This window comes from Anguilla rostrata, chromosome 7 (genome assembly GCF_018555375.3).
Source record: "Anguilla rostrata isolate EN2019 chromosome 7, ASM1855537v3, whole genome shotgun sequence".
Classification (NCBI taxonomy): Eukaryota; Metazoa; Chordata; class Actinopteri; order Anguilliformes; family Anguillidae; genus Anguilla; species Anguilla rostrata.
In genome coordinates, this window is record NC_057939.1 from 32,740,024 (window position 1) to 32,752,820 (window position 12,797).

At 45.1% G+C, this 12,797-nt stretch overlaps 2 protein-coding genes across 7 annotated transcripts in view; one reads left to right on the forward strand and one right to left on the reverse strand.

Annotated features, from left to right (window-relative positions):
• Window positions 1–12,797, forward strand: part of zfyve28 (zinc finger, FYVE domain containing 28) — a 258,613-nt gene that overhangs the window by 177,726 nt on the left and 68,090 nt on the right. For all 6 annotated transcript variants that reach the window (XM_064341963.1, XM_064341964.1, XM_064341966.1 and 3 more), the window contains 2 exons: window positions 4,607–4,708; window positions 5,385–6,554. In XM_064341963.1, the coding sequence (XP_064198033.1) occupies window positions 4,607–4,708; window positions 5,385–6,554 (1,272 nt within the window). The remainder of the gene's footprint in view (window positions 1–4,606; window positions 4,709–5,384; window positions 6,555–12,797) is intronic.
• LOC135258590 (uncharacterized) overlaps window positions 9,385–12,797 on the reverse strand; it is a 614,972-nt gene continuing 611,559 nt past the window's right edge. Inside the window, exon 3 of the mRNA XM_064342055.1 lies at window positions 9,385–10,529. The gene's annotated coding sequence lies outside the window, so the exon portion shown is untranslated. The remainder of the gene's footprint in view (window positions 10,530–12,797) is intronic.

Here is a 12,797-nt window from a genome sequence, read left to right on the forward strand (position 1 = left end):
GAATGAATATCCTTTATCGAATTGTCAGCAAGGTGAGGATTATGTGAATTCAGCAGTTTCAACTGTTAACATCCTCGTTTGATGTTGTGCACTCCGAATACCGAACACAACAGAAGTGCATCAACAGTTAAAACACCTCACTTATCTGACATGTAGAATATATTTATTTGTTCTAATTTGGTAATTATTATTGAAGATAATAATTATCAATTAAATCGCTGAATTTGTTGATAGGCAGTGCAAGCTGTTGGATAAACCTTTATCAGCATGTACAATTCACAGCCAGACGAAAATTAAGAAATTTACAACAAATATTCATCTAATTTAAAGACGCGGTTCAAGTACCTTAAAACAACATTAAAGAACATACCAAACCACAGCTTGTTTGTCCCAAAGTAATCCAAACATGTGCCAACACCAAAATTTAAAAACCAAAAGACAGCAGAATATTCCAAATAACTAGAGATGAAATGTAGAACACCAGACCTACATGCATGACTCAGATACCCACTTCTGACTTAACAGTTGTAAACTTCTTCCCAGGTTGCCCAAAACTGGCTTAATTAAAAGAAAGCTGCATATTTTATCTAATGAAAAGGATGAGGAGGGAGGGGGATGGACGCACACACATTCACGCACACACACACACATTTTCACACCTCCAATGCCTACCCCCCAAGTGCGTGCTCTGTCTTATCTCGAGGCTATGCTGACTGAGTACTTTGAAGCTTCCTATGGCTGTGAACAGCTAAATGGTGAATTACATGTCTGACAGAATCCTTAGATGGTCATAACATAGGTTAATTTTTATATGAATTATACTAAATAATTCATCATTTTGGGATGCTGGGACCCACAGCTTTTTTTACGGACAGCCCACTCCTACCTGCAGTAGGCTAAACAGGACCCGTGGGAATCCCGCCTCAATGCAGACCTCTAGCCAGTTGGCCCTTGGATGTAGCTTTAGGGGTCTTTGCAGTTTCTTGGAGAATCATATGGTGGAATCTTGAGGTTAACTTTTTGGGACACCCACTCCTGGGTAGTTTGGCAACTGCCTTGAATGAATGAATGTTGTTCATTTGTAAATCTTCCTCATTGTGGAATGGTGGACTTCATATTGTTTGGAAATGGCTTTATAACCCTTCCTAGCCTAATGTGCAACAATAATTGCTTCTCTGAAATGATCATAGATATGATATCTTTTGCCCCTGGTATACTGTGTTAACACAAGCCTGAATGCTCCAGACTAGACCGTTACAGTTTATGCTTTTATATACAGGTATATATCAACACTTCCTGATGATCAACTAACCTTTCACAAACAACTAATTATTGGCTTGCTTATTTTATCCACACCAATGTGCAGGACCTTGTCGTGAATCATGATGTTATTGCAAATTGCCTGTTTTCTAGCCCCCTCACTTCAAAACTTGTTCCAGCGCCACAGATATTAGGATATAACTAACATTAATCTAGTAATCACAAAATCCTAATAGTAGGTAATCGAATCGAATCGAATAGAAGGTAATCGGAACCAGGTGCTGCTAATCAAGTACACAAGATTTTGATAAGTCTTGATTAGCAGCAGCTGGTTCCGATTACCTTCTTAATTGATATGAAGCAGTAAGAGTGCATTTACTTTTTTACACGTCTTCTGCATGTTGTCTCATTTTTGGCTGAATAAATAAGGTCAACATAAAATTTGTGTGTCACATGAGGTTAGATTTATCTACTATCCACCGCAGGAACTAGGGTCTAAATTTAGTTCCGGGGGCTTTATTTTACCCCCAAAAAATTTCCTGCTCGGGGGGTAGTACTTTCCAAAAGTACCGAAACCTTTGGGGTTGGGCGCAAGCGCTGAAAATTTCTGATTGGTCAACTACTTGCAGTGTATTATTTCAACCGCCATGTTTAAAAATCTGCAGCCGCAAACCGATTTATTTTCATAATAATTAAAATCAAACTTGTATGTTATGTGGCGCAGTAACCTAGTTTTGGTTATAGCCTGCCAACGTCTTGGAATTATAATGTGTGCTCTTCTGTTCTTTTCTTGCTTTAGTATACGTTTTATAAAATGCTAAGCATTCGTGCTGGGACAGCATATTACGTACCAAAACATTCAAACGGTTTAATTCGGTTGCTGAATATTTTCTTCCAGATTTTCTTTGTTAGCCCGTTGTAATTGACTCAAAACGTTTGATACAGTTATGTGAGGTATGCGGTAGTTCTGCGTAATTCACATTGGTGACAGTAAAAGCAAACTGGAAATCACCCTCCGCACTTTTTGTCAGGGTAAAATAACAGGTTAATTCTAGTAATCGTCCCTTTAGCTTTTTCAGACTGCCGTAATTTTACTCTGCCATTCTTCAATTCCATAAAAAGACCAGGAAGACTATGGACTAATTTATGGTGCATGGTTCGCATCTGGAGGGCACACTTCGCTGCTCGGCTAGCAATAACTTCGAAGGAAAGCAAACGGTGGCTGTACCACTGCTAATTTAAATTTTCACGTAAGTCCGAGTTTTCGTTCTATTCTTGTCATTTTGCGATTAGCCTATATGGAATTGACGATGAGAAATTAATCAAACAGCAAATTGTTTACAACGTGTGCATGTTTTCTGCTGTTGTTGCCAGTTATATTGGAAATGTGAATGCATTCTGTCGCCTCGGATGTCTAGACATGAAAGTGAATGTTCGCATAAAAACATAATGAATGTGTTTGAGAGGATATATAAAACAGTTACAATCTGACTATTGGCCTGTTATATCCTATTTGTTGCATAACAATGGTCCAACTACCAAAAGTTCAACTACCAACGACAGTTTTGCTTGACAACGGTAAAATATGCCCAAACGGCTGCAGAAGAATATTTCAATTCCAGGTGATTAAATCGATAAAAATCAATAAATACAAAAGTAACCATATATAGTCATTGTTGGTAACCCGTTGTATATAAATGGAATAAACCCCTCTAGGCTGTCCCGGTTATTAGAAAATAATGTAGGCTACTTCGGTGGTAGTATGGGGTTACAGAAGAAATCATAGGACAGATGGACCGACGACAACGTCGCTTTTTCATACGTCAGTGGGCTAATTTGCCTAATCTTCGCGGGACTTTAGACCGCGGTGGAAACGCAGACACCAATGGGCTGAAGGAACCTTTTAGTTCCTGGAAAAGTAGTAGTAGGACTAAATGTTCCGGGTACTTTTGGTGGAAACGCGGCTTTAGTTGTTTTTGTGTAATCAAGTCCATGCTTGCTTAGCAGTGATATACGATCACACTTGAGTGACATGATTTATACTATCTTCAAACATTTTACAGTGATGCTGGCTGTAACCCAGTGGCATAGCCAGAAATTAATATTTGGCTGGGTCATGAAAAAAATTCCTGGGGCAAGAACCAATTGAATGTGAGCTCTGAAGTACATACGCAAACCTGCAGCATAGACTACATGCACACTTCAAAGGCTTTTTATAAGGAATCTCCACAGACATGGCATAAACATTAAGGAACAAAATATACACCCAAAAAACCCAAAATATAAATATAAAATTCTGATGAACATCTCCATTCATGGTGATGTTAAGCCTAGCCTACTGTCAGCTAAATGTTGAACTGTGTTGAGCTTAGCGAACTAATTTGCTGTTTGCTCAAACTTTCATAATGAGCTGATTTAATCCAACAAAGATATCCAGTTAGCTAGCAAAGTCCTTGCTTTGATGGCTAGCCTCATGAAAGAGCTGTTTGTTTTTCTTGTAAATTTCTCCTCTGCCGCTAACTTTTTTTTTTTCTTTTCAAATTAAATTAAATTTACCAGCTTCATCTCATGTGTATCTTTTTCTACATCCTTCACCCAATAACCAATGGAACAGCATATACGGGGGGGGGGGGGGGTGGGGTTATAATAGGAAGGGTTGAAATGCATAGACCCCGAGAAGTACAACCCAATGAGGGGATCAGGGGGCATGCCCAACTGGAGGAATTTGTTCTAAAAGAACAGCTGTGAAATTATCATATCTGGTGAATTCTAAGGGGAAAACAGCCTACTCCTGGAGCAGTCACAGCAAAGTTGTTGAAAATTATGGAAAACTGAAAAAAACAGTTGAAATCACAGTTTTGTTACACATTAAAGGCATAACATACAGGGTTTTTACCTTGAACATATTATACAATTATAAAATCACCAAAAAAGTATGCTAAGCCATATCTATGATGCACTGGCAATTTCTGCCTTTATACACTTTTGTGCACCTTTACCTGTATTTATTATTCTAAAATGTGTTTGAGATGTTGCCTATGCCTACACCTAATATGTAGAAACACAGAATTGAAAGAGGGTGTGTTTTCTTTTTCACATGACTGTATACAGAAGTAAATAATTGGATTTCACAATATGTGGAGTTGCCTGTTTTTCTTCACAAATAAAGTAGGGGCTAGTACATGGTGCATCTCTCCCTGCTCTTTCATAATTTCTTAATCACTCTAACTCAACTGTCAAATCACGAGAACCATAAATTATGTTAAATGAACTTATGGTATGAAAAATGTAAAATGTGTCAATGAGACGACTGAGAAATGGGAGTAAAGCCAAATCTCTCTGACAGTGGTCTAGTGGTATACTCAGAAGGCCCCATCAACCTGGACCGTAAGCCTGAGGATATGTCTGAGCTTTTTCGACCCTTTCGCACCTTACTGAAGAAGATCAGGTATCTTTGGTTACTATCTTAGTGTGATACAGTAATATTTAGTTGTTGTTTAAAACCTCTTTTTATTGTGAATTTTGTTTAAAAAAAAGTCTCACGGTTAGGAGTATTCAGTTGTAATTATGGATTCATACCTTTGCCACAACACCTTTTGTCAATCTAGCAGAACACAAACTCAAAATATGTAGCCATGGACACTGCAGGGCTTCCCAGCTACCCTGCTGCCATTGGCAGGCACGATTCATAACTTTGAGGTGTGTAATGTAACTGCACTGAAATTAATGTTTTTACCTCGATGCACCACCCAATGACCATATACATTTTCTGCAGAATACTAAATATTGTGACTGTTGGCATAGTTTAAAAATTGCTTCATTTTATATGAAAACCAGATACCACACCTGTAGCTAGCTCTCCTCATTTACAATGAGGTTTCTGACACATGACACACACCGTATCTAATCTTTTCCTATTACAACTAGATGCAGTAGCATACTGATACGGGATATCTTGTAGGTATCCAAATATCCATATGATGTATCCATTGTGGTGCAGTTATTGCATCTGCATTTTGTACCTGCTAATTTTTAAGGATTGAGTTTTTTCATTTCAAATGCATTATTTGTTGGTGCTGTCTTACATGGTTAGTGAATGGCAGCATTTTTCTGTTTGCCTGCAGGGACCTGCTGCAGACTCTTACAGAAGAAGAACTGCAGACACTGGAGCGCAGTCTCTGCGTGTCCCAGGACGAGGAGGAGGAAGTGGCATCCCCTGTTATCCCCTCTGCCCCAGCCTTTAGCCCCTCAATCACTGAGCTTCCCCAGTATCAGGAGCAGGAGGAGATGGAGCCCACTTGTAGCTCTGCCCACCTTGGGGAGGGGAAAGAGGGCTGGCTGAATGCGGTGCTAGAGGAGAACCTGGCCTGCTCCATGCAGTACGATGAGGAAGAGCTGGAGCAGCTCAACCTCATGGTGCACCGTGCGGGGGACCAAATGTCTAGCCTGTTGTCGCCTGCACACCACAGCGTGGCCTCGCCCCACCGGGTACCCCCCCAGGAGGAAGAGGATGGGGAAGATGATCAGGTGTTCTTCATGGAGGACCTGGGGAGGATGGGAGAGGGCACAGGTGAATCTGAGAGGCTGCAGGGCTGCAATTTGGAGTTTGAGGTCCCTAGACCTACCCCTTTCCAGAACAGCTGGTCCCAATACTGCGTGGTAGAGGCGGCCCTTCAACGCAGCAAGAATCACCGCTGCACTGATAGCAAGGCCTCTGTGCCAGATCCCACAGAGACCCCTGCTAGTATGAGTGGCTGGGAGGCAGGCACGGATGAGGTGGAGACGGCAGAGCTGATTGCCCACCGCACTGGTGGCATGAAGCTTTCTGCAACTGTCATCTTCAACCCCTGCTCCCCTGTGCCTGCTGACCCGCCGCAGGGTGTTGAGCCCTGCCCCACCAAGATAGGTGGCTTGGTCGCCACACACAGCCTGCTCCATTCCTGTGTTTGCTGTGGCAGCTGTGAGGACTCTGTTGACTCTGCCCATGACAAGGCTGCACCTTTCCCACCCCGCCCAGTCACCCAGGCCTCTGACTGCCTGACCTCTGGGAATGACCTGCCTGGGAAGGAAGGCAGTTCTGCCCACACACCGTGGACAGGGAAGGCCCCTCCTTGCTGTGAAAAGTGCCTGACCCTGCGCTCTGGGTCCCCAGAGATTGGGGACCTGGGGTCTTGCAACCACCTGAGGCAGACTGACAGCCAGAGACAGGCCACTAGGGGACTTCAGGACATCAGGATTGGGCCTGGAAGGGAAGAGCAAGAGAATGCCATCATTAATACTAGGTCCCTATCCAAGTAAGAACTGTGCATGTGTATGTGTGTTTGCATGTGTTGTCTGTGTGTTCCTGTGTGAAAGAACAGCCTTGTTCACATTAGCTGCTGAATCTATTCATTCTTATGTTTCAGAATCATCTTGGGGAAAAAAGCTCTGTAAAATGTGCAATAGTAGAAATTCCCTTGATTAGCACAGGGTCAATGAAAAACCTTACTGAAGGCAAGTGTAACCTTACTGTGAGTGTATCTCCAGATATTTGCAAAACGTTAGTAGAACTAATAGAAAAATATTTTTGGGTTTAAAAAAAACAAGGCAAATTTCATTGAGTTCAGTATACAACTGCCTCAAACAGGCAAAATTCTGTTTCATTTGGGGCTATCAAGTGGTTCATCTTATTAAAGTGACAGAAGTTCCAGTGACCTTCCTGCTTTACAAGGGCTGGTTTCAGTGAATTCTGGGTTTGTGGCCTAATAAGTAACTCTAAAAAGCTATTTGTACAGTGATGTTATGTTTTCAGCATAAGCAGAATTTGGGGGAGTGCCATGGATACAGTGCACCCATATGTATGATAGGCTAGCTGGTTTCCAGTGGTTGTACATTTCAATTTATTTATAACATTTATTCACAATTATAAACATGCATTTCTATTGCGTTTGGCCATTGAGCAGATTGTTATCCAGGGTGACTACTTGGGTTACATTCTTTAGGTAGAAACAATTATCACAGTGGATATTCATTGAAACAATTCAGGTTAAGTACCTTGCTCAAGGGTGCAACTACAGTGCCTCGGGAATTGAGCCTACATCCTCAAAGTTACAAGCCCAGTTCCTTGCATAGAGAGTTTGTGTTCTGTTGTTGTGTTGGCAGTGGCAATATTTCTAAAAACCAATAGAAATGTATCTTTTTATGAGAACACGTGAGGGGCCAGAGTGGAGAAAGTAGCAGCTGGAAGCAATCAAAAGGACATAATACAGACTAGAGGTGGGACATTTTAATGTATGATTTTCTATAAGAGGTTACAAGCTGTTTTGGCCTTACGTTTACTCGAATACTCATTATTAATTAATTAATTAATTAATTAATTAATTTGTGCCTTAAGCCCATTATACAGCAAGAGACCCCCCTTAAAATCAATCAATCTGTCGAAAATTGATCTGGGATTTTTTACCACTCTTGAGTATCTAGCATTGAAACTAACTAGGATAAATGAACCTCCTGCACTCATTCTAACACTCTGTCACCCTCCAAAGCAGCTTCCAAATGCTGGCTTTTTTTCAGAGTTTTCAATCCTGTTATTTTGGTCTGAACTAGGTTTGATAATCTGATCTTGACTGGTGATTTTAATATACATGTTGACCAAGTTAAAGACTTAAGAACCTTAGAATTCTTAAATCTTCTTGACTCCTTTGACCTCATTCAGCATGTAAAAGATCCCACACACAACGCTGGACGCACTCTAGACCTACTACTTACAAAAGAAATTGATATAGACATCCCTAATATCTTAGATATGGCTGTCTCCGATCATCTATGTGTTTTTTTTTGGAGCAACTATTAACATTGCAAAAAGAAACACTCGCTCTACTATTGAGAAGCGCTTTATTGATTCTTTAGCGATTTCTAAGTTCTGTGACGTAGTAAACAATCAAGACCTGTCTATACCTTCTAGTGACTCTATACACGACCTTGTAGACAACTTTAATTGTCACCTGTCTACTGCACTGGACACTGTTGCTCCTTTAAAGGAAAATAAGTTGTCCAAAAAAAGACCTATGCCCTGGAAGACTCGATCTCTGTGCAAAATGAAAAGTCTATGCCGTAAAGCTGAACGTATATGGAGAAAGCACAAACTTACTGTTCAATATGTAATTTACAAAGACTCCGTCTCCAATTATAACAAATCAATGCATACAGAGAGAAACAACTATTTCTCAGAAATTATACACTCAAACACCAACAATCCTAGAATATTATTTTCCACCATAAACAGTTTATTAAATCCCTGCATAAATTCCAACACCTCTGACCACCTCCAGGTGTGATGAATTTGCAATCTTTTAATAAAATATTAATAATATTAGACAAAACATCTAACAGAGCTCTACTACAACCACCCCAACTTACAATGAGCCTCCTCAGCAAATAAATCTCCTTTCAAAGATGACAAATTTCAGCACTATAAACAAACTCTCACTCTGTAAAATTATCACTTCTATGAAACCCTCAACCTGTTTTCTTGACCCTATCCCTTCATCTCTTCTAAAAACATCATATGACATACTGTCTACTCATATTCTCAGAATTAATTCCTCACTTGAGAGTGGTATTTTTCCTAGAGCCTACAAGACTGCCATAGTTATACCCCTTAAAAAACAAAAGTTAGATTCCTCTATTGCAAATTACTGTCCCATTTCTAATCTTCCATTTCTTATTAAGGTCTTAGAAAAAGTCTTCAAACAAATAAATAATCATCTCTTTGATAATGACATCTTGGATAAATTTCAATCTGGATTCAGGGCTAGACATAGCACCGAGTCCGCCCTTATCAAAGTACTCGATGATCTCAGAATTAAGTCTGATGCTGGCTTTGTATCAGTTCATGTCATGCTTGACTTAAGCTCCGCGTTTGACACCATAGACCATGCTATATTGTTAGATCGTCTAGAAAACTGGGTGGGTCTCTCAGGGACCCTATTAAATTGGGTTTGTACCTACATCACAGGAAGAAATTTCATTGTGAAGTTGGGTCATTTTATATCCAAGCCTATAAACGTGGACTATGTGTCACGGTGCGGGTAGGGGGAACCCAAACGCAGAGGGAAAAGAAAACACAAATCCAAAATGGGAGGGGAACAAAGACTTTACTATAGACAGGCAAACAAGCAGGGAACAGACAAGGCCACAAAGGGAAAAAACACAAACTCAAAAAATCTCTAAATAAAACAGAAAACAAGAGGAACTCGAACACGGGCAGGGAAGAACACGGTCAGGGCAGAACGCAGGCAGGCAGAACACAAGGGCAAATCAACAAGTCAGGAACAAAACCACAAGTCAGGAACAAAACCACAAGTCAGGAACAAAACCACAAGTCAGGAACAAAACACTAGTCAGGAACAAAACCACAAGTCAGGAACAAAACCACAAGTCAGGAACAAAACACAAGTCAGGAACAAAACACAAGTCAGGAACAAAACACAGGCAGGTATATTCGGTCTGAAACAAACAAAAGTGGGAACAAACACAAACAGGTAAAAAAACGCAGGCAGGTATAAATGGTCTGAACATACATCGGTAACAAACACAAGGAACCAGCACCCGAGTCAAGGGAACAGAGAACTAAAATAGACAAGGGGTAACAAGACACAGGTGAACTCAAAAAACAATCAAACCAAAAAAGGAGGGGATAACAAGACACAGGTGGGAACAATGATGGAATAACGAGACAAACAATAATACAATTAACAGGGGGGAACAGGACACAAAACAGAAGTGCGGCCCAACAGGGAAAACGCAGACAGGAACACCGGAACATGACAGTACCCCCCCCCCCCCCCAAGGGACGGCTCCTGACGTCCCAGGAGGCCGACCCGGGGAGGGAGTCAACAGAGGGTGGGGGCTGGAGACAGGACTTAGGACTGGACAAGACAAGAACAGGGACAGAACAAGGGAACAGGACTCTGACAGGAACAGGGACTGGACACAGAGCAGGAACAGGACTGGGGCAGGAACAAGACTGGACAGGACAGGGACTCAGGGCTGGACTAGACAGGACAGGGACTCAGGGCTGGACTAGACAGGACAGGGACTCAGGGCTGGACTGGGCTGGACAGGGACTCAGGGCTGGACTGGGCTGGACAGGGACTCAGGGCTGGACTGGGCTGGACAGGGACTCAGGGCTGGACAGGGACTCAGACTGGGGCGAGGCAGACGCACAGGACTGGACTGGGGCGAGGCAGACGCACAGGACTGGACTGGGGCGTGACTAGACAGAAACACTGGACAGGAACAACGCGACAAACACCGGACTAGTACATGACGAGACGAGACAGAACACTGGACTGGACCTATGACAGGAAGCGACGAGACTCAAGACAACAGACACACCAAGACCCTACATAACAGATACCCACACAACACAGGACTGGGTACAAGACAAACACGGAGCGGAACAAAACACTACAAGGAACTAGACGGGCAAGGACACTACACAGGGGTGGACCAGGACTGACAAAACGGACTGACAGACACAGGAACAACACCAGGAGATCTACACGGACAGACAAAGGGACAAGCAGGCGGGGAGACACACGGCAAGACCAACAGACACACTAAGGGACAGACAGAGAGGGAAGGAGAGGGGTGAACTATGACACACAGACTGACAAATGGGCAGACATGACAAAAAACATGTAGACTGACACACCGACAGACAGGCAGACAGGCGGGAGAACACATTAGCCGTCGAGCTGACGGCCTGGGGAGCAGACAGACAGGCCAACATACTGGCTGACAAACAGGTGGGCAGACAGGCAGACAAACAGGCGGGCAGACAAATAGACACGGGGGCCGGGGAACACACAGACACATGGTTGGGAACACTGGGTGGCGTGGGAACATTAGGTGGAGTGCGGACTCTGGGGGAGGACGGACACTGGGGGAGGGCGAACACTAGGGGAGCGAGAACACTAGGGGAAGAACGGACACTGGGGGCGTGAGAACACTAGGGGAAGCACGAACGCCAGGGGAAGCACGAACGCCAGGGGGCAAGGTGTGGACACTAGGGGGAGCGAGAACACTAGGGAAAGAACGGACACTGGGGGGCGCGAAAACACTAGGGGGAGCACGAACGCCAGGGGAAGCACGAACGCCAGGGGGAAAGGTGTGAACACTAGGGGGAGCGAGAACACTAGGGGAAGAACGGACACTGGGGGGCGTGAGAACACTAGGGGAAGCACGAACACCAAGGGGAGCATGAACGCCAGGTGGAGCACGAACACTAGGGGGCAAGGCAGGTATACTCTCCGGGGCTCTGGACGGCTCCGGAGGCCCCCCTGGGACTTGAGGCGGCTGCGGAGGCCCCCCTGGGGCTCGAGGTGGCTCCGGGGGCCCCCCCCGGGGCTCGAGGCGCAAGCAAAGCCCGAAACCTTGGTTTAGCAGGCGGCAGTGGCCCCTGCGGGATGAGGGTCAGAGCAGGCGGGCCCTCCGGGGCTCGAGGCGGATCTGGGGGCCTCTCCGGGGCTCGAGGCGGCTCTGGGGGCCTCTCCGGGGCTCGAGGCGGCTCTGGGGGCCTCTCCGGGGCTCGAGGCGGCTCTGGGGGCCTCTCCGGGGCTCGAGGCGGCTCTGGGGTCCCCTCCGGGACTCGGGGCAGAGCAGGCCGTGAAGGCCCCTCCGGGACTCGGGGCAGTGCAGGCCGTGAAGGCCCCTCCGAGACTCGGTGCAGAGCAGGCCGTGAAGGCCACTCCGGGACTCGGGGCGGAGCAGGCCGTGAAGGCCCCTCCGGGACTCGGGGCAGAGCAGGCCGTGAAGGCCCCTCCGGGACTCGGGGCAGAGCAGGCCGTGAAAGCCCCTCCGGGACTTGGGGCAGAGCAGGCCGTGAAGGCCCCTCCGGGACTTGGGGCAGAGCAGGCCGTGAAGGCCCTTCCTGGACTTGGGGTGGAGCAGGCCGAGGGCCCTGCCGTCTGGGCTGGGCAGGGGACAGGAACACAGACCACAGCTGTAGGGAACCCGGCTGGGCAGCCGGACGGGACCGGCGGGACCCCTGCGGGCCGGACCCTGGAAAGATCGCCAGGCGAGACCCTTCAAATGACGCAGGGCCGGGAACCGCTGGCTGGGCAGCTGGAGGTCCGGCCGACCGGGAGGCAGCCTGACCACGGCGCCTCCGTGACGGCACTGGGAAGCTCAAGGGCGAGGGATAAACAAAAAACAAACAACAAACAACCAAAAAAAAAAAAAAAAAAAAAAAAAAAACAACCTCTGCTGGGTCCCGCACTGGCTGGTTCCTTTTGTCACGGTGCGGGTAGGGGGAATCCAAATGCACAGGGAAAAGAAAACACAAATCCAAAATGGGAGGGGAACAAAGACTTTACTATAGACAGGCAAACAAGCAGGGAACAGACAAGGCCACAAAGGGAAAAAACACGAACTCAAAAAATCTCTAAATAAAACAGAAAACAAGAGGAACTCAAACACGGGCAGGGCAGAACACGGTCAGGGCAGAACGCAGGCAGGCAGAACACAAGGGCAAATCAACAAGTCAGGAACAA